Source organism: Ambystoma mexicanum, chromosome 2p (genome assembly GCF_040938575.1).
Source record: "Ambystoma mexicanum isolate Mex_15411 chromosome 2p, UKY_AmexF1_1, whole genome shotgun sequence".
NCBI classification, from domain to species: domain Eukaryota; kingdom Metazoa; phylum Chordata; class Amphibia; order Caudata; family Ambystomatidae; genus Ambystoma; species Ambystoma mexicanum.
Genome location: NC_090923.1, coordinates 1391706905 through 1391729820, shown reverse-complemented (window position 1 = coordinate 1391729820; position 22916 = coordinate 1391706905). Strand labels below are relative to the sequence as shown.

Sequence of the window (22916 nt, the reverse complement as noted above, 5' to 3'; positions counted from 1 at the left end):
AGCACAAAAGCAGCCATGTGATTTACTTGAAGTCAAAAAATGTTTGGGGTTGGCAAAAAGGGCTCTCAGAAATGGTCTCTCTCGAGTGTCAAAGGTTCTACATCGCCACATACTTTTTGAGGAATCATGTATTGCTTTACATAGTGAATAAAAGAAAGATCCAAAGGGTCCCTTCACAATGAAAACAGCAACTTTTTGCAAACTCACAAAATGACACATTTTCAAAGTACACCACATACCTTTTGGAATATGGGCCTGCATCTCCAGTCCTCCCCTCATCCTTCTGGTTACCATAAAATGCTCTTATTGTTGGTGAGATTTTGTTGAGGAGGCCCTTCTTTGGAGGGTTCATACCAGATGCATTGTGGTCAAATGGACTCTGGCGTGTCATGGCCTGAAATGAAGAGCCACTTGGTAGAGCCCGTGCTCTGGGGTAAAGTGGGGCTTTGAGGGAGGGAGGCCCCCACAGGGCCCCTGTGATCCCTCCACCTCAATTATCGCCCTTACCCACCCCCACATATATTTCTGGCCAAATTCGGCTGAAAAAATCAGATGAATCGAGCTTCAACCAAATCACCTGCGATTAAACCTACCTATCCCGATGATTTGCCTTTATAAACAAATTAGATTCTGCTTCTGAAGAATAACTATGTTGCTGTATAGGGTGTGGGATTAACACTACACTGACTATCAGTAGTGGACAACGGGCGCCCCACTTCCTAGGACAACCCCTTCCAATACGCAATATTGACTTCAGGATAATCGATCATTCAGACATTGATCCTATCATGAGACCCAAGAAGAAATTGGTTAGGAGTGATTTACATGGGAAAGGAATGCTATACAATCTCGTAGCCCAGATTATTCCTAGGGGGTCGCAGATTCAAAATACACCCACATTAATCACTGGTGACCTTTCCTTGCGAAGACTGGAAAGAGGTGTTTCGGGGACTTGCTCACACATAAATATGGAAAGAGCAAAGCGATTGGTCGAAATGCAGGCGCAGTACCTCTGCGAAATCACAACATTCATAGAAAGTCGGGTTCTATCAAAAAATCACAAGAAAAGCTATCAGAGCACACTGATCTGGAAATAAACCATTTCAAATAAATCACATTTACCAAATTGATTGCAAAACTAAAATCAAAATTGCAATGCCACTGTAATGCTTGAAATATTTTGCAGAGTATTATCTTTTCTGTATTTTATGTATAGAGAATGGAGTTCATTGATGCAGCTGACGTTAAGAGAGGTGGAGGTCGCAGTTAACAAACAAGCACAAAACTGCCCACCAGGACCAGATGCCATTCCTGCTGATCTATACAAGGGTGAAGTAGACTTGTGGGCTCCCCTGTTGACAATTTGTTTTAATTCTTTTCTTGAAACAGGGATATATCCACAATCTTGGAAGAAAGCCATTATTTACCCTATTATTAAACAAGGGGTTCACAGGAGCCCTCTGGCCTACAGCCCAATACCACTCTTGGATACTTCTTTTAAAATCTTTGGTCGCATATTACTAGAACACTTTGAGGAATGGATTAGCACCCACCAGGTTCTCCCAGATGTTCAATATGGCTTTAGGCCAGGTTTGGGGATCAGAGACCAAGTTCTTCATTTGTATTTGGTGGGAGCACACTCTGTTTTGTCAAAGGTGAGACAATCTATTTGGCCTTCATGGACCTAACCACTGCGTTTGACAAGGTCAACAGAGCCAAATTGTGGCGGGTGCTTGGGTCCATGGAGTGCCCAGTTGAGCTATTGAGAATTCTGCAAATTCTTGTGTCTGCTTTGGTGAACACGGACAATGCACCAGATAATTTGAGGTTGCAACAGGAGTTCACCAGGGCTATGTCTTGGCCCCAGTTTTATTTACTTTGTATGCCAATGCTCTCTACAAAGCCCTTGTGGACTCAAAGGATTAAGTTACTTACCTGTAACTATTGTTCTCCAGCATGGGTATTTCATGGATACACATGCTCATGAATATTCCCCGTCGTCAGGCTGGGAATCCTCGATAAAAGAAAAAACAGTTTCACTTTCACTTTAAAACGTTATTTCTCCTCTAAACCAATCACTGTTCTCTGTGTCATACTGCCCCCATCCAATGACAGTCCTCTCCCTAAGCCCTGCATCTGGCAGCCATCTTCAGATTTGGTAAGCAAGTAAAGTGGCAATATGACCAAGAAGAGCCAAAGACGAGCCGGAGGGAGGGTTTGCATGTGAATCCATGCCAGATCCATGCCATGCTGGAGAACAATAGTAACAGGTAAGTAACTTAAACCTTCTCCAGCCTGGGGTCTGGCATGGATTCACATGCTCATAAATTACAAATACACAGCAGTATAACATTACACAACCACGGGAGGTGGCACGGCTCAACAGAAGCAATTAACACTTACCCCTGGAACAGACTCACCTCAAGCGAACAGGTTGCATAGCACTGCCTGCCTAACACTGGACTCCTCCCTGGATCCCTGTCGACACAGTAGAATTTCATGAAGGTATCCGTGGACCTCCATGTTGCAGCCCTGCAGATGTCGAGCAGGGGCACACCAAAAGGAATGCCGTAGTTGCAGTGATTGCTCTGGTGGAGTGAGCTCTCAGACGGCCTTCAAGGCACGATCAAAGTCCAGCGAATGCATGGTCCTCTCTGCCGGCGACGAAGGGTTGGGGATGAAAACAGGGAATATTAAAGGTTCGTTGAGGTGGAATTCCAACTCAACCTTCAGCATGAAAGTGGGGTATGTACGAAGTACCACCATTGATTCGTGGAAAGTCTGATGGGGTGGATTTGATCTAATATATTTCACCTAATGGAGAAGTTACCGAATCTATTTTACCGAAAATGGAAATTAACTTTTTACTTTTTAAACATTTTTCTTTTAATTTGGGGGAGTCCCCCCTGATTCCCCCGTTATCCCTCCCTACCCTAACCTTTAACCTTACCTCACACCCCACTTATTATGCACTACACATATACCACATTATCTACCATTTTCGGTCAAATAGATTCGGTCACTTCTCCTTAGGTAAAATTGTATTCGGTTAAATCTACAGTATTGTAGAAAGTCAGATACGGCTGCTTGCAGGATAAGGCCTGGACCTAACCCACCTGTCTGGATGAGGTGATGGCCATCAGGAATGCCGTCTTCCATGATAGAAAGGTCGCTTGATGTGTTGGTTCAAAAGGTGCCCCCATGAGTCTTGTCAGGACCACGTTGAGTTCCCATGCCGGGCAGGTGCCTTTTCTGGAGGGAAAGATAATAAAAGCCCCTTGAGAAACTCTTTGACGAGTCTGCGAGCATCTTCCCGGGGATCTGCTGTAGCATGAGATGGCCGACAGGTGTACCTTGATGGATGCGTGAGCCAGCCCAGCTTTTGCCAAGGGAAGCAAGTATGGAAGAATCTGTGGGGTCGTGACCCTCAGGAGTAATCCTCTGTGACCAGCACCACATAGCAATATGCTTCCACTTCTGCCCGTAGCACTTTAGAGTTGACAACCCCCTGGCTTTGGCGAGGACCTCCCTGCAGTCCCAGGGCAGCTCATAACCTCCAAAATCTAAGGCTGCAGGAGCCATCCCTTCAGGTTCAGAGAAACTGAGTCGTGGTGAAGGATTGTGCCACTCTCCCTGGTGAGCAGATCCGGAAGTACCGGCAACTTGACCGGAGGCGACACTGACAGGCTGATTAGGTCCGGATACCAAAACCGCATCGGCCACGCCGGGGTGATAACTATCATCTTGCACCGACACTGTCTGAGTGTGTTGATCACGCATAGCAGGAGAGGAAATGGGGGAAAGGTGTTCAGAAACAGACCTTCCCATGTGAAAGAGAAAGCGCCCCCCATGCTCCTTGGTTGGTGGAATCTGCTGGTAAACCTTTGGCATTTTGAGCTCGCCACATGGCAAAAAGATTGATCAGAGGTCTGCCCCATTTGAAGAACAGACAGTCCACCTGATTCTGACGAATTTCCCACTCATGGCAGGAGCGCAGCTCCCTACTGAGGGAGTCAACAATGGTGTTCTTGACGCCTGCCAGGTGGAACGGGAGAAGGAACATCCCCTGTCCAATGGGCCAATGACAAATCCTGAGCTTCCTTGGAAAGCACTGGGGATCCAGTGCCCCCTTGCTTGCTGATGTAGAACATGGTGGTTGTATTGTCCGTGAAGATCCTCACCACCTTGCCTCTCAGACACGGTAGGCAAGACCTGAGGGCCCAGAACACTGCCCATAACTCCAGGATGTTAATGTGAATATCCTTCTCCTCCGGGAGTCACAGACCTCAGGCGTGTAGACGTCCGGTGTGAGCTCCTGTTACGCTCACCTGGTATCCACGGGGGCGCTACCCAGCCGTGGTTGGATGATTTGCACTCTCGAACCCTCTCCCGGTCCCTTGGTAAGGCCTCTGGTTAAAGATGGGTCTGCAATATAGGAGAGCTGGATTCAATACCAGATTGTCTTTATGTTTTCCCACCTCCCTTGGCCTCAACTTCTTCCTCCCCCTTGGGCCTTCTCCTCAGCTTAATATTGTTAAAGGTGGATTCTCCATCCTGCTCCTCGTGGCAGGGGCGCAAAGTTACTTCAGTGGTGCAAGCCCCCCTGTGGGAATCCAGGCCTGCTGCGACTCCATAGGTTTGCTGCTTTAGAGTCTTTATATGCAGTTCTTATGTTCCTCTTAGTTCAAATAATAATGTCTTGCTTCTTTCCTTTTAGGTATGGAAAGGTATTTTGGTGTTGTCATGCAGTTTGAAGATGAGCATGGACCGGTAGGCGAAAGCGCGGTGTGCGCGATGCTGTCCGGTGAGTAATGCGCGATGCGCGGCACTGTTTTGCCTTTTATATTGCTAACCTGTGTCTTTTCTCTCCTTGCAGGTTGCAATGTTCCTCGCTGAGCGCCGTAATGTTTCAGCAATGATACTGACCAGGAGATGATTACCCAGGTAAGAAATGTATGGCTTTCTTCATTCGGGAGGAAACGTGAGTAAACGCTTACTAATGCTGTCTTTCTTTCTCCTCTTTCCAGGTTATGGTATTCCAAGATGCATGCAGTGCCGGATGATGGAATTCGTACCTTCAGGTGAGTGGAACTGAAGTCGGCGATGGATTGAAGACAGGATACTGTTCCAGGTAGGTTTCGTAGTGTTCTTTCTCTCTCTGCAGGCCCTTGGTTTCAGGTAAGCTGGCATCAAAGAACTGGACACAGTGAGCGTTACACTGCCCACAGCAGAATAACGCAACGCATGTTCTGCTGTTTGGGTGCGGTTTAAATAGTCTCAGGTAAAGTAGTCCAGGTAAAATAGTCCCAGGCCTGCCACACCCAAAGTAGTCCCGGTAAAGTAGTCCCAAGCCTGCCACACCCAAAAGACTAGACCGCATAGCTCAGTTCCTTGTAACTGAGCTGTGTGTGTGTGCCTCCATGTTGGCTGAACCCCCGCCCAAGTTAAATAGTCCCAAGTATAGTCCCATTCTAATGTTGGTCTTCATGATGGTTATGAGATTCTTGGATGAGGTTTTAAGGCCTTTGACCTGGCCCTAACTGGAAGGCTGACTTGCCAGCGAGGGCCAGGGGCAAGGGTCATGACAGCTCCCTAACCTTCCAGAGAGGCTTCTGTGGTGACCGTCTCCTGGAATGGCGAGGTTTGAAATCCCATCCCCTGGGTGATGTGGGAGCGTACCCCCCACCACTCTATCACCCACCGGAACTCCTCTTTGAGGGGTATCTTGTCCCGCAAAATTCCCAGAAACATCCAACGTACATCCAAGAATTGCTGTTACGGTCGCATCTGCAACCTGTAGAGACAGATGAGGTAGATGCAGTATGACATCATGCCCAGCAAAGACTTGTTGGCCCGAACCGTGGCCGTCTTCGCTAATGACAGACGCTGTTCTTTTGAATGGCCGTTAGCCTCTCCTCCGATGGGGATGACAGGCAAGCCACTGTGTTGAGTCTGGCACTGAGGAATAGAGCATTCTGTTATGGGGTTAAGCAGGATTTTGACTAGTTCACAGAGAACCCCTGCTCCGTCAGTAGCCAGACGGTCTCCTTCGTGTGCTCGTCGGCCAGTTCCCAGGAGCAGGCCTGTATCAGCCAATCGTCCAGGTACGGGTATACGTGCATGCCATGCAGATGCAGTTTGGCCTCCACCAGGGCCAGGCATTTTCTGAACATCCTTGGGGCTGACTTTAAGCCGAAAGGTAGGGCCAGGAACTGTTAGTGTTGGCCTTGTAGCACAAACCGTAGGAACTTCTGATGTTTCCTGTGGATGGGGACATGGAAAAACGCATCCTCTGGGTTCAACAACATCAAGAAATCCCTTTCCTCCAATTGGCTGAGTTTGTGTTGCAACGTAATCATCCTGAAGGTATTTCAAGTACTTGTTTAGACGGTTCAGGTCCAGGATGGGTCTCCAACCCCCGTCTTCTTTCTGACCACAAAGTATCTGGAATAGACTCCAGAGTCCCAGAGCTGTTGGAGAACAAGCTCTATCGCCCCTTTCCATAACATGGCTCGCACTTCTTCCAGGAGCTGAAGGGTGTGCTGCTCCTGATGGGGAACTGGTGGAATATGAGGGCACCTGCATTGGAACTCCAAGGTGTGTCCCTGGGTGAGAGCGTCCAGAACCCATATGTCGGTGTTGGTCTTCTTCCACTCGCTGACGAACCTCATCAGCCGGGCTCCCACCCGGGTGCACGAGTGGGAGCCTGACGTCTTCATCATGCAGGCTTGCTTGGGTGATGGCGCCCTGCCCTGTGGGTGACAGCAACACTGACCTCTGCTACCGTAGAACTGGGAGCAACCCCTGTAGGCTTCCTGTGTGGAGGATCGGGGAAGTTGCCTGTACGATGTAGAGTATCCCTTGGATGATCTGCTTGATTTTCCTCTGGAGGAGTGAAAAGACGATGAGCGATGATGCTGCAGAGTGCCAACGGAATGTGCCGTCTCAGTGTCTGTCTTTATTGCTTGAAGAGATTCGTTGACCACCATCCCGAACAGATTTTCGCTGTCAAAAGACATGTCCGGCACCTTCGCATGAACGTCCTGGTGAAAGTTTGTGGCCTTCAACCATCCCTGCCGATGAAGGCAAACTCTGTTTCCCATCTGTCAGAAGCCTGTGTCAGCGATGTCCCCAGCCACCATAATGGCATGGTCCGACGCCATTTCCCCTTCCTGAAAGAGGGGGAGAGCCTCCGTTTTCTTGTCGTCAGGGAGGAATTCCAGGATAGGGCCCAGTTTGTATTAAAGCTCCCAGTTTTATCGAGACAAGACAGCCAGAGCGACGGTTGTGACCTCAAGCCCTTGGGTGCAGAGTCCGGAACCCTGTATTTGTTCTCCGACCTGTTTAGTTTGGTTGGAGAGTGCATGGGTTTTTCATTAGGGCTAGGCCTTCCTCCCAAATGTCGTCCAGAAAGGGTACCACCATGATCGTCTCTTCAACTCCTGTCACTTGTATAGGAAGCCCTCCTTCTTGGTTTCCTCGGGCAACAGCTAGAACAGCTTGGAGGCTCTGGATGTCGAGTGGAATGATCCAACCTTGTCTGGTGGAGAGTCTCTATGAGGGGCGTCCAGGTGCAGTGATTCATCGCCTGCCGGGACAAAGTTCTCATCTTTGTCGGTTTCTGTGGCCGTCTCCACACCAGTGTCCATTTGTGTATCCGGATCAGCTGGTGGATTCAGGTCCCGATGTGGCACAGAAGAATGATACAGCGGTGTCGGATGACGCTTCCTCTTCTTTCGTGGAGGCTGGTCAGGGGCCTGTGGTACAACATGTGCCGGTGCTGGAGGAAACCTTTGCTGGATCTCCGTCACTAGGGTGTGGAGAGTTGACAGGATATGTCCCTTGGCTGTGGAGGGAATGAAGGTGTGCTAGGCCCTGCCCCGACTTCCTCCTGGTAGACTGTATGGACGGATGCTTGGCCGTCGTCGTCCGTGGATGAGATGTCCATTGGCCAAATGTTAACCTTGGAGGGCTACTTTGGGGCCTCCTCGCCCGCCCTTTTTCCATCTGAGGGCCATGTACCGAGGCCTGAACCAGTGCCTTTTCCTCCCCCAGGGGTGCCCGCAGCCTTCGCCGTTCACATTTTTCCTCACAGTGATATAAGCATTTTAGCCTTGTCAGTATATCAACATTATATGAGAAGCATGCTATGGGTGTTATGCTATGGGTGCTGGGGGGCGGTTCCGATACATGAGAGGAGGACAACTCGTGAGGGTGGTACTGTAGTGGTACCATGTGAGTGACCGGTGGTCATGAGAGGTAGGGATGATGAGGTCTTATGCTGGAAGAAAGTATTTTCTGAAGACTAATGCGTATAATTCCTTTCAGAATGTGTGGTGGTTAGTGAATGTGAAGAGTTATGTTGGGGGGGAGGTCTATTCCAAAGCTCTATTGAAATTCCTGTGGGCAGTGGGAATAGCACCTATTAAATATAGATAGAATTTGCATGAACCATGTACAAGAGGTTTAAACACTATCAAAAAGACTTGCTCGCTCCCTGTTTTAAGTGTTGGGTTTTAAGTGTTGGATTTATCCTTGATTTATTGTTATTTGTTGATGCTGTGTTTATTGATGGCTTTTCAGAGTTTTTCGATATTAAAGTTTATAAAGCGCTCTAACTTTAACGAAGTGGAACGGCAGCTCTTGAAGAAGGGGGAGACTTTGTCTGACTATCCCATCTGCGGATGCCGATCGGAAAGTGCTCTAACTTTAATGGAGAGGAAATGCAGCTCTCGAAGAATTGGGAGAGTGTATCGGAGAATCCCATCTGCGGATGCCGATCGGAAAGTGCTCTAACTTTAATGGAGAGGAAATGCAGCTCTCGAAGAAGGGGGAGACTTTGTCTGACTATCCCATCTGCGGATGCCGGTCTGAAAATTCTCTAACTTTAAAGGAGAGGAAATGCAGCTCTCGAAGAATTGGGAGAGTGTATCGGAGAATCCCATCCGCTGATGCCGGTCTGAAAATTCTCTAACTTTAAAGGAGAGGAAATGCAGCTCTCGAAGAATTGGGAGAGTGTATAGGAGAATCCCATCCGCGGATGCCGGTCTGAAAATTCTCTAACTTTAAAGGAGAGGAAATGCAGCTCTCGAAGAATTGGGAGAGTGTATAGGAGAATCCCATCCGCGGATGCCGGTCTGAAAATTCTCTAACTTTAAAGGAGAGGAAATGCAGCTCTCGAAGAATGGGGGGAGTTTGTCAGACTATCGCACACGCGGATGCCAGTCTGAAAGTGGTTCTGAGTTGTTAAGTGCTTTTGTGGCAAAATGTGCCTTGTTCCTATGACATCACTGCAGGTATTGCTTTTTGATTCGTAATAGGCTTGACGAACTATGTTCACTCTGAGTTAGCACAAAACAATCCAAAAGGAACCGATCAGTAGGTTGCCCCTTAGTTCCAACCATCCCCGTTACAGTAGGTTATGCAGCAGAATGGGAAAAAAGAACCAAGCCTCACCTTTCAACCTCTGCCCTCTGGGTGGGGTTAGTGATGGCCGCTATATACTGCATGATGTATTTACTGGCTTCAGTCTTCCCGGCACCACTCTCACCTTAAACAAAAAACAAACGACATAATTTAAAGACTTCAGGAGGAAAGCTTGAAGCCTAAAAGTATCTGCCAAAGACCCATACTACCCCAGTCACCTATTGCATTGGTACCTAAATGCTGCAGTAGATGGATACACTGGCCTCTGACGCCTACGACTAGACATGGCTCGGACTTGCTTAAATTGCTTTCTATTGAAATATTATATTGTATGCACGTGTATAGATGTGGCTGTGATTATCTAGCAGTCATCCCAATTATCAGCAGAGAACACTTGGGCCCATTAAAAGACTCCCCGCCACAAGAACAGAAGACTCAGCCATGGGGCAAAGTTACTGGCCCTCATTACAGCTTTGCCGGTCCAGAAACAACGGTGGCGGTAAGCTTACCACCACCGTTGTTTCCGGACCTGCAAAGTACAAGTCTGTGGCTGTGTGCCGTCCCACCCACCAGGTCTGCCGAGGTGGGTGGAACGGCACATGGGTGCAGACTTTCACTGAAACACCGGCACCGTTATTACGGGGTGTCAGTGTTTCAGTGATCCCCATTCCCATTAGGAATGGGACTAACAATTACTGCGTTATTACGGTGTTTCTGGCAAGTCATGTGGCGGTAATTCATTGCAGGTCCGGTGGCTACTTGCCGTTCTTTCCGGCACAGTTACTGCCAGACCTGTAATGAGGGCCACTGTCTTTTATTAGCATACAAAATGACAGGGATCACACCAGAAAAAAAGTATCCTCCAGAGCTCTCGTCTTCTAAGCATGTGTCACCCAGTTTTATCCCACTGTGATGTCACAAGTTCGGGTTCCATCCCAGAAACCTATCACACATTTACATTGATCAGTTTGGGGAGAATACATATAGGCGATATACGGGTTAGTTCTACAAATGGGTAGCCATATCTAGTGGCTCCTCCTAGGACCGCCTCTACTAGTGTCAATCTACAAAGTTGCATGGTCGCAGAGAGACCATTGGCCTTTGCAACAAATGATATCTCCATGTGAAACGTGAATTTGGATTGGGCAGAATGTGTCCTCCCATCCCTGGGACCCTGCACGGTTACCAGATTGAGTGTACCTTTTCAAGGCAATGGGAATGAACATGGAGTGTGAAGTGTAACCCTAATGTTGCCATCTCTGATCACCTAAGCATGGGAGAGTGCAGTCAGTTAGCAGTTCACGGGCAACATGTGGGCAGAATGTGTCCTCCCATCCCTGGGACCCTGCACGGTTACCAGATTGAGTGTACCTTTTCAAGGCAATGGGAATGAACATGGAGTGTGAAGTGTAACCCTAATGGTGCCATCTCTGATCCCCCAAGCATGGGAGAGTGCAGTCAGTTAGCAGTTCACGGGCAACATGTGGGCAGAATGTGCCCTCCCATCCCTGGGACCCTGCACGGTTACCAGATTCAGTGTACCTTTTCAAGGCAATGGGAATGAACATGGAGTGTGAAGTGTAACCCTAATGTTGCCATCTCTGATCACCTAAGCATGGGAGAGTGCAGTCAGTTAGCAGTTCACGGGCAACATGTGGGCAGAATGTGTCCTCCCATCCCTGGGACCCTGCACGGTTACCAGATTGAGTGTACCTTTTCATGGCAATGGGAATGAACATGGAGGTGTGAAATGTTCCCTAATGTTGCCATCTCTGATCACCTAAGCCTGGGAGAGTGCAGTCAGTTAGCAGTTCACGGGTAACATGTGGGCAGAATGTGTCCTCCCATCCCTGGGACCCTGCACGGTTACCAGATTCAGTGTACCTTTTCAAGGCAATGGGAATGAACATGGAGTGTGATGTGTAACCCTAATGTTGCCATCTCTGATCACCTAAGCATGGGAGAGTGCAGTCAGTTAGCAGTTCACGGGCAACATGTGGGCAGAATGTGTCCTCCCATCCCTGGGACCCTGCACGGTTACCAGATTGAGTGTACCTTTTCAAGGCAATGGGAATGAACATGGAGGTGCTAAATGTTCCCTAATGTTGCCATCTCTGATCACCTAAGCCTGGGAGAGTGCAGTCAGTTAGCAGTTCATGGGCAACATTTGTATCTTTTCCCTGCTAGTTCTATGGGAACAGACCGCTTTGTCTTCCTTGATTGAATGGGCATTGTCCTGTTCGGCTGGGTCACGTGTGAAATAAAGCTGTCCTGCTTGTAATTATGAGGATTTGATTTTAGCCTGCTTTTCTGCAGGTGGCTCATTGGCCTTCATTACAACCTTGGCGGAGGACCATGGTGCTATTAGCACCATGGTCCATGCCGCTAAGGTTACGATTCCGCCATGGTGGATGGCGGAATTACCGCCCCATTCCAAGGTGAGTGGGGCGATAATTCCCCATTCACCATTTGCCCTTCCCCATTCCCATTTTTGCCCCCATAGGGCATAATGGGAATGGGGAAGGCACTAATTACGGCACTGTAAATTACGGTGCCGTAATTAGCTCCAAAGTCCCTTTGCGGGTTGGATTTTTAACGCCTGCTAAAAGCAGGCGTTAAACACCAACCCGCAAAGGGACACTTGTAATCAGGCATTAAGGGTTAACGGTGCCGACGTCGCCGTTAAATCCTTAACGCCTGAGTTGTAATGAGGGCCATTGTCTTGGTAACTGGAACTTTCTGTCTCCACTCGTCCTTGGCCGGGTGCCTTGTCTCTGCACGCATCTGGTGCAGTGGATCATGTCAAGATGTTCATGTACTCGAAACGTGTCTCTTATTTGCTGTCCATACCCAAGACCTAAAGCTTCCACATAGTTCCTTATGACTTCTCCATGTTAGTAGCAGTCAAGCATGTGCAAGCTAAATATATGAATACTTTGCATCTTGCGGTTTCAGCTTTGGCAAAGGAAGTGAATATAGAGAGATATATATGTGTATCTACCTACATGGATCAAAAGCATGTGCTTCGCGCCTACATGCAATGAACTAGTGCATGTTTGCATAATCTTCATGAATGGATGAACATATACTCATCATCATCAATAAAGTTTATTCGGATAGTAAAAAATCCATAAACCAATTTCAAAGACAACATTACAGAAATCATACATCAATACTCAAGACAGTTCAAAACAAAAGTCATATACAAACACAGGTAAAACATCAAAGATATTAAAAAGCATTAGATCAGTGTAAGGTACAAGTGCTATTTTATCTTCCAAACAATTTCTTCTGCCGATAGCAAGCTTTTCTTAGGAACTCCAAACAACCCGATGCTACTGGGTGGTTTCAGCTCAGAGCAGGTATATCAGGGCAGGTCTTGCATTGAGTAAAATGTAGGCATCTAAGCAAGGGTACAATAGTCCTTTTTCTAATGTCCTAATAAACAGGACAGAAGAAAATAAAATGTAAAAGGTCTTATTCAGGGCAGTTACACCCCAGGCAGGCTTTAGACTGGTCTATGCTCAGCCAATTTGTGTTCTTGACCTCAGCCATAAAGAGTTAAAACGTGCCCTGGTCAATGCCCAACGATCAGTGAGCCTGTGGCTGTGTAGGACGTACGGCTGAATACCATCAAGACCGGAGATAAGCATATGTTTTCTGTTTGACTCCACTTGTAGCCCTGATGTTTCTCTGTTAGCCACAATAATGCAGTAAAATAGTTGCCTATAATTATTCACAGTAGCAAGTGATAATAGAGCAGATGGACATTGCAGGGTCTGAGCATTTAACTTCAATGTACACTTATGAATATAAGTCAGCCATGGGATTGTATGTTTAGCCAGACTACTGGACAAAGTTTCAATAATCATATGTGATAGGGTGGCTTTTGTGTTAGACCAGAGCGCCAACCAATGAAAGAAAGGGGCCATTTGCCATTCATCTCCGACATGGGGAATACCAAGTTCGATTCGTACGGGGAAATTTGGTGCCGCGCTAGGCAATCCAAGCTGTTATTTTACAAAGGTATTCTCCAATATTTCAATTGGAGTGACTTTCTCCATGCCCCACAAAGCTGCCCCATAGTTTGTTGCAGCCTTTGTTTGGGCTCTATATACCTCCAGAATCATTTTGATCGGTTGCCCACAGCAAATATTCTTAAAACGAGACAAACCCCCCGGGCCTCCTTCATTTTAGAGCACTGCTTCTCTCTGTGAGAAACCCCGCACCAGTTTTCACTAAAAGTGACTCCCAGTTAGTCAAATGTGTCCACCCTGGGATTATTTCACGAGACCTCCACATTTTTCGTAGCTTTGGTGGTCTGCCACCTCCACTAGAAGACGCCATTACTGCAGATTTTTTGCAATTTACGGCTAGTTTTAAATTTGACATAAATGTGTTGTAGGCATCTATTAGATGTTGTAAAGATATGGGGGTGCGGGCAATCAGAACTGTGTTGTCCACATAGGCCAACACTGATAAAAGGAAGCCACCAAGTCTAAGAAAATCAGCATTAGTTTCCACCAATGCCCGATAAAGATCGTTAATGTAGAGAGCAAATACGACGGGGGAAACCACACACCCCAGGTGCACTCCCAAATCCACCCCAAAAAAGCCTACATTGTCCTTGTTCACCAAATCTTACACAGGCACTGCTGTTTTCATGGATAATCTGTAGGACCTTTACCAATTCCTCTGGACAACCCATGGACCTGAGCACCTTCCACAGCAACACTCTGTCCACTTCATCAAATGCTCTGCTCAGGTCCATGAACGCCAGGTAGAGTGGTTCACCTCTCACGAAAATAGAGGAAGCTCCCGCCAAGTATAGATTAAGCGATTGACCCCTAGTTCCCAAGCCTCGGCGGAAACCATACTGAATGTTTGATAATACCTCATTATCCGCAATCCACGTTTCCAGATGTTCCAGGATTGCACGCCCAAAAATCTTAAAGGAGGTATCAAGTAAAGAAATTGGCCTATAGGTTAGTGGGCTACCCATATCACCCTTTTTAAAAATGGGATAGATAATCGCTTTGCTGCAGGACTGAGGATATTCCCCAAGTTCCAAATAAGCATTAAAACAATTAGTGAGTATAGGAGCCCATGTATGTATAAACACGGATATGTCAGTGATGACGCCATTGACTTCTGGCTTTGCATTCGGTCGACTTACTCAATCAATGATATTTCCATATCGTCCAAATCATCGACTGGGTATGATCTAAACGGCTATCTGAGAGAATAACGCTTCTCACACCTGCAATACATTAATGATTGAGGTGATGGGCCTAAGAGTGAAGTACATCTGCTGTTTCTCTGCCTTCGTGTTTAGAGTCGTATGGGAGCATGAGGGCCAGATTTGGCCCCCCGTCTACACATGGGTGAAGGTGAAGACCAAAAGTCCTTTGAATAGGTCAGGTGGTTCAAATGCAATATTACGTAATGTGATTAGCGTTCAAACTACACCCATTGCTGCCAAATGAGTGTCTCATTGCTAAGGCTTGTCTGAGTGTATATTGTGCACTGGGTCAATGCCTGAGTTTCCAGAGCCTAGTCTTTGGTGGAAAGATGAGGGACTGGGTGGAGCAGCTGGAATCACATAGAAATCACACAGTAGGATTTAGGTAAGGAAAACAGCAGGGTACCTGTTTAAAGTTGAAAACGTGAGGCTCAAATTCCCTTTTTCGAATGAGAGGAAGTGCAGTAAATTAGCGGTGTGTGGTTGAGATGCTAATCATTTTAGAGGTGTATTTTATTTGGCAGATCTGGGGCTACCAGTTAGATGCGCTAGGATGGAGTTTGATTAACAACTGCATGATGTGCCCTAGATCAGTGGTGGAGTCAGGTTGGGGTGGCATACAGGGCAGCCATCCCCCTAGCTCTCCCCTGGTTCCCAGTGTGCCCTCCAGCCTGCTGGCGCCCTATTATCTGCTCCTCCAATTCTGGCACCAAAAGCTGCCTCCGCCAGTGCTTGAGATGTGCGCAACTGATCCAGTGTAGTCTGGAGCCTAGTTGGATTGGATGTGCTTAAGCTTCCTCAATGCGCCCACCAGGGAAGGATCCAGGGAGTGCCTGGGCATCTGTGGGCAATGCAGCGAAGTCCTGAAGTGAATGCTTAAGAAAGAAGAATGCGGGCGGCAGGGCTTGGGGAAGAGGGAAGTTGGCTGGGCCAGTAGGCGTGCCGCACCTGCATCACAACAGCCCCATGTTGGCTGATCTGTGTACACGTGTACACCTGAAGTGAAAGCGAGACCTGATTTGTATGTTTCCTGATTTGTAGGTTCCCGGAAGAGTCCCCTGAGACTTCCTGCTCTAGGCCCTCCCACCCTGTACTGCAGTTGCATGAACGGCGTCAGCTTCATGGACCCTGACTATGTCCCTAAGGGACAAGGTTAGAGTTGTAGGCACTGCTGGTATTTAGATGAGAAGTGGACATCTTCTCTTTCTGTTTCACACGGTCTCAATACTATTATCACAATGTCCTGGGAGAAATATGTAAATAATGAGCCTTTTGGAAACAATGATGATGTAGGCTCTTGGAGGAACAGCATCCCACTAGCTATAGAGGCAGTAATGTATTTATCACACACTCATATGAGTGCCTAGAGACTGCCCTTGGGTGATAGCGATGCGTGGTAAAAAATCAACATAACTTAACATAACATAAATAAAACCTTGTTTGACTGAGAAACTAAGTTGGCGCATAAAACCAGCTCAACAAATCCTATCAGATCGAAAGGAGGTCAAAGCCATCACCAGTTCCTGGTGCTGTATTACGGGTTAGTGGGTTAGGGTCCACTCAAAGACTGAATACAAGTTGCATGGCATGGTAGCAATTCACCTCAGGCATACATGACCACTTTCTGTGACCAAAAAGAGAGCATCCTTCAAGATTCATGAATGTAAGAAGCATAATTAGGAGATCAGAGGGAATGACGTCTTGACCAGAGACGATGCTTTCGATCCTTGGAGTCCCTGCAAGACAATTCCTGCCCAGAAGTAAATCAATCACAGGGAGAAAATGCCTCACTGTATTTCATCTGTCAACCAGGAAATATCCATTGAAATAGGCAAACTTCCTTCTAATAAAGGTAACTGAAATACATACCCAGTTTGAAAATTGACTCTGAAAACAGGATCCCGACTACCAGAGTAGGCAGCGGAGAGGGCGAAAGAGATGGTGTAAGGAATGTATCAAGTGATATGAAATTCTTGTATCAACGTCTTTCGTCTGCCGACAACAGTCTCGGGAGGATAGCTCAGGGGCAACGTGCTCGCCTTGGAAGCAAGTCGACATGGAGCAACACAGGTTTGATCCTCAGGTGCGCGCTTAGAAACCTCTGAGTATTAAGTGTGTTATAAATAACCTATCATATCATATCATATTTTAAACAAGCAATCCACACACTATTCAGAAAAAGTGCATGGGGTAGAAATGGAACCACTTCTGAGGCATTCTTATCTATACTGTAAAAGCAACAGGATCTATTACTAAAATCAATAGGCAGTATAACAAAGTAAAAAGCAGTGGACTATGTCCTAAATCTGTACTGTCGGCAAGTGTGCTGAGGTGACTGTGCTTTTACACTAAGTGCTTCGTTCTTTGGTAGCAAAGAGTAGCGAGGAGTTCCGGAAACATATTCTGGTGACTATGTGTCACTTTCTGAGAAACTCCCAGGCAACCTACACATTTCTAAGTTACTGCTCGCACAAAGACTCGTTTTTATACGAGCTGTCTTAGACATACAATCAGCAAAAGCCTTTTTTTTTATTTTATTTAGTTTTGTGACTTTTGTAAGGCGCACCTGAGGCCTCAACCTGCCTGGCAAGATGACCTCAAAGGAGGAGGTCCTCAGTGTGTGAACAAACTGGTAAAGATTTGTATTGTCCTGGAAAGGTTGGGCAGGAGTTGCCTAATGAAGAGCGTATGACGGCCAATCCTCTGCCTCCCATCAAGATGGATGTGAAAGGGAGTGGATCCAGGAAGTTACTGTTGGAAGCAAGCCATTAAACCTCAGCCATGCACCAGGCGTTTCTGTGAATCCAGTAGGACCTGGGTGTCGTCGGCTTAGATTTGGGGGATGCAGGGGGTTTGTGGGGATTGGTTTGCCCATGAGCAGGGCATACTGGAATACTTTTTCGTGTTGCATTATAACAAGTCGTGCCTTGAAAAAGACCTACGGTGGTCGAAACACGTGTTGGTGGACAAAGTTGGCAGACCAAGTTTGAACATAGAAAGTTCTAAATAAATCATATTTGTGATCTGCATATAAGTTGCTTATTCCAACGTTTGGACCTGTCTATCTAATTGAACACAAGTGACAGTGGACTTTCCTGGGACAATAAGTTTGTGTTTGTTCTTTTGAGTAGGCAGGGGTGACCTACGGTTCCTCAAGATTTGCGGCAGTCACCCTTCCTATTGTCTGAATAGAATAGTCTGTTAGATAGGTTCATGGGCGTAATTTTAGGGGGGACAGGGGTGTTTGTCCCCCCCAACTTTGATGGCACAGCATTTTGTCCCCATTCATTTGGCTGGGGCATCTTTTCTTCAGATGTCATGTCCCCCCCAACATTTTCAGCAAAGTTACTCCACTGGATAGGTTAACCCGAGCGCTCAATTACCTGGTACCCCAATCAATTATTTTAGAAAAAGCTATACAAGTTGAGCAGGATCAGACACATATATGAGACTCCACCATTGAGAATGAGCACTGCTTAAGTGACCTTTACTGTTGTCAAGCTCCCAAACAGAAAGGGTGCGATCCCGTTTTAGGCCACTGTGCCCTACCAGAAGAGAAATATCAATTTAAATATAAGTCTTGTCCCGCCCGCAAATACTCTCCATCAGTGAAATACTCCATCTCCACCCAAGAGCACCAACAGCAACCCCGGGCACTTGTGTCTGTTTGGTTGGGCATCATCGGTGAGGTGAAGCTGAGCCTATCTTATCTAGACACAGAGAGCAAAGGGGCCATGTATGGATGACCCTCTATAATTTAGAGGAAAATCAAGTCTTATAAAATTAGGTCAAAGACTGAAAACCCTGCCAAAAAGAGCAAACACAGTTTCAATGTGTAGAGGTGCCCACCCAAAAGGGTCTACCATCACAGTAGACCAGAGGATAAATTACCATTTGCATATCAGTCTGGTCCCCTCCTCAAGGACAGTTCAGCACCTAAACCTAGACAATTCTCCTACGATCATGACTATCAATAGCAACCACAAATACAAATGTCTGCGCTGTTGGGCGTCATCAGTGAAGTGAAGCTGTGGCTTGCGGGCACAGAAAGCAAGGTGTCCAGGTCTGGATAACCGATCTTAAATTAGAGGGAAACACCAAGGGCCTCATTCCGAGTTTGGAGGTAGCCATGGCGCTATTAGTGCCATCTCTGCCTCCAAAACCGGGTCCGGCACCGGTTTGGTTGAATGGGGACTTACCGGGACATTCCGACCTGTGCGGACCGGGTAAGTCCCCATTCAACCAACAGTTCCCCATTCCCATTTATGACCCGCCATTTGCGCCCTGGTCCCTTAGCGGGACCCGTAAAGGACGTGTGGTCAGACCACACGCCCTTTGCGGCTCCCACTAAGGGACCTCGGAATTGGGCGGTAAGGGTTTAACGGCACCGGTCTTCTTACCGGTGACCGTTATCCCTTCACGCCCAAGACGGAATGAGGTCCCAAATCTTGGAAAATCAGATCAAAAAGAGAGAGCCCCTCTACTGAGAATGAACACAGTTTAAGTGTCCTTTTCTGTCAGAAGGCACCCGCTCAGGAGGGTCTACAATCAGGTTTTAGCCCATTGGGACTCACCAGAGTGGACCTCTCCATTTGCATATGAGCCTGGTTCCAGCCACAATGGCAGTCCAGTCCCAAAATGCTAGCCACATTTCCTCTAAGAGTACCAAAAACAAACCCAGAGATGTGTTTCTGCCATTGGGCCTCATTATAAGTTTGGCGGTAGCCATGCTGGTAAAACCGGCAGGCTGCTGCCAAACTTCCGAAAATATCCGACACCCGCGAATGGGCAATTACTGGGTCAGTACGGCCCTGCCGGCCCCGGTAATTTCCCATTCACGGGCGCCGCAATGATATGCTCCCCATTCCCATTTGAACCCCATAAGGCTCAATGGGAATGGGGAGGTGGGATGCACCGGCACCATTCACAATGGTGCCGATGCATCCGACATGCTCTGCTTGCGGGTGCCGTTCCTCCCGCCAGGTCAGACCTGGCGGGAGAAAAGGCACCCGCAAGCAGAACTCGTAGTTTGCCAGTCCGGTAACTACGCTACCAGTAAGCTTACTGGTACCGTAGTTACCGGACCGGCAAACTTATAATGAGGCGCATGGTTGAAAAGTTTCAAAAACCTGGGGCGTCACACTAGGTTACTAAGGGTAACCAAAAAATGTACCCCTTGCTTATTGTACTTAGAGGTGCGCAGCACCACAGCTACACCTCACCGATGATGCCCAAAAGTTGAAACACATGTCTGGGGTTGCTGATGGTGTTCTTGTTTAGTGAATTGCCTCACATTTTATGGCATTATTCTTCTTTTGGATGTGACTAGACTGATGCGCAAATAGGTAGTTCTTCTCTGTGAAAGGTACAGTGTGCTAAAACATAGCGGCAGACCGCCCTGAGTGGGAATCATCCCAGTGAATAGGTTATTTGGGCTCCCACATTTTTCGCAAGTGTCAAGCATGCCCACGGCATTCTGTGCGACAGCAGTAGAGCAGTCAACTTACATGGACAGCTCTACCAGCCTGTAGGGAAAACCACATCTTCTTTATATATAAAGCTGAAGGTATGCATGTGTGTATGGTTGTCCGGCTATACCAATCCACACCGTCGAATCCAGGTCGAGCAATATTTTCAAAGATTCCACTTTTGTCTGGGGCTAGACCATAGCCTATGTTTGGATGCAAAAAATCCACTCCGTAGACACTCTAATTTACTGATGCTCACCCGATTCACTACAGTAGGTACTAGAAGGAGGCAAAATTTGGAAAAGTGTCTGAAACAGAAAGTTTGTTGTGTTGGTTATCCCTTTGACATGTATTACTACTGTATAAAGTTCTAAAGTGTTTATTACAATTTTTTTTAAAGCGAATTACGCCACTCCAAATATGGGAAATGGCAAGGTTACAGTTTACTTGAGTTCATTCACTAGAAGAGAGCACAATCAATCAATCTTTCTTGGACACTTTCTCAAATGTGCTGAAGCCATTAAGTGACTGAAACATGCTGCTCAAAACATCACTTGGAAAAGATTTATCTGAAGCAAAGCGAAAATCAATATCAAGAGCTTCTGAAACACAACAACAAACAGGAGCACGACTTGCCGACCAGAGGCCAAGAGCAATTTTCTCCAGGGCAAATGAGATGCCAGAGCAAAGTGAAGCAAGTCTTGCCCACAAGAGGAGAAGAGCAACATCCTACAGGGCGCATGAGACACCGCTTGATCAGGACACAGGAAACGCTGCCTACCCCAGCTAGTTTGGGATAGAAGAGAGTTAACTGGTCAATCTGAAGTGAGGCGAACAATGAGTAAGGACACTGGGCCTCCTCATGACGCTGCCGGTCTGGTAAAAAAGTGCCAGTATTTACATATACCAGCACTTTACCGGACCGGCGGAGTGCAAGTATGCCCGTGTGGGTAGGATGACTCACCTCCAGCCAAGAGCTGAAGGTAACTCAGGCCCCCATCAGCATAAAACAGACGGTATTTTCGGCACCGGTATTGCTGGTGCCGGAAATACTGGCAAATCCTCCCAAGGAGTCCTATGGCACACCATGGAATGAGGTTTTACCAGTGGTTCTACCGGGCTATCAGGCAGCAGAAATGGCAGGTGTATTTGCTGGTATCCTGGCAGATTTTCTGCCAGGATACTGGCAAACATGGAATGAGGCCCATTGTTTGGGAATGTCAAAATAGATTTCTGTATGATTTTTGACTCGCCATTGATTCACAATCCAATAACAACTGTAAATGAAAAAGAGAAATTATGTAATTGTGTGTAATCCTATGCACAGACAGTAAAGTATCTTGGTTCAGCATAAGAAGTGATTCATATTTCGCTTCCTGGCCCATCCTTTGCATGCGGTCAGGCGTGCAGCTTCCTCTTCTCTGGGTGTTGCTGATCCCCCACGCACGGTGCCTGTTTGGTGTGTGTCAACAAAGCTCTTTCACTCCAGTTAGCTCAGGCCCGGCTCCATCAGGGAGTTCAGGGGGGCCAGTCCCCCCCCCTCAGAGCCAGCCCCTGCCCCCCCCCTAGAAAGGAAGCCATGTCAGTGGTGTTATACACCACTGGTAACCGAGGGAGTGGAGGTGGATGTCAATCTTAACGTTCAGCAGCAACCTCAGAGACATCCTTCTGAGAGGCTGAACTGCAAGAGGCCCTCTTGCCCTAGACAATGATTTATGCCCCACAGCCGTGAAAGCGCAAATGACCAGGCAGGTGGAGGCCCAGTCACAACTAAGTGAGGTAGCACACGTATTCAAGATAGGCTGCCTACAACTATTTTCTGAAAACTAAAATTACAATTTTGGTTTTCTGAAATTTAAAGTATGTTTCTTTTTTGTGGGACTATAGTGGTTTTTCACATCATGATTAATCATGCTTAATAAAATGGTTAACTATATCAAACAATATAAATGACAGGTAAAGTTGCTTGAACACAGATTTCTGCAGAAGGTGCGTCAACTGACTGGGGGCCCTTGCAAATTACATTCAAAGTATATATTCTGCTGCATTAAATACTTGAGTATAAGTGAAAAGTGAAAAGTGAAAAGATAAGGTTGGGAGTAACAAAAATGTATTTCTGGAGGGGAGAGTGTAGTAAAATCAAAAAGTGATAGCTGCAAGGCTTTGAATTAAACATTACCACTACCATTACTCTGTGCAACATTCCATGCCATAATTCTGTATTATGTCTGTGCCATGAGAGAAGGGGTCAAGCCATTAGCAAATGACTTTTGGCGCTGCCTCAAAAAGGTGCAGTTCAATCTCAATTGATTTTAGTGACAGGGCCAATGCTGATATGCAAACAATGGTATGGAAGGCTGGCCAGAGCAATGGAGCTGCTCTAATTGATTCAGAGACATTTTATCTATTAGGTACAACCAGAATGCATGCAGTGGAACACAGATAGTATGGTGATAAAATGTGAGGCGAAACACACATCCTATGGGTGTGTCTGGTCTTTTACCCACCTAACGACTAGCCATGGCTATGTTAATGCCTCACCACCAAACCCTAACCTTTCTAGAACTCTTTGAGCAAGCTCTATCACAAAGTAAAACCAAACGTGTTTCTGTATAGGGCCTCCCAGTGTTATATCTAAGCATTCTGTTGAGTGTTTAATTACTGAATTGCCTCTGTAAATGAGCTCCTGGTGTGATTAAATTCTCTTAATGTGTGTCTTCAGCCAGTTGATTTTATAAGCAATATATTTGTCAATGCCTTTGTGACTTGCACTGAAGTCC

General features: G+C 46.9%; 1 protein-coding gene across 1 annotated transcript in view; it reads right to left on the bottom strand.

Moving 5' to 3' along the window:
• MYO1G (myosin IG) overlaps positions 1–22916 on the bottom strand; it is a 1030638-nt gene that overhangs the window by 802280 nt on the left and 205442 nt on the right. Inside the window, exon 3 of the mRNA XM_069645825.1 lies at positions 9457–9550. Coding sequence (XP_069501926.1) covers positions 9457–9550 — 94 coding nt within the window. The remainder of the gene's footprint in view (positions 1–9456; positions 9551–22916) is intronic.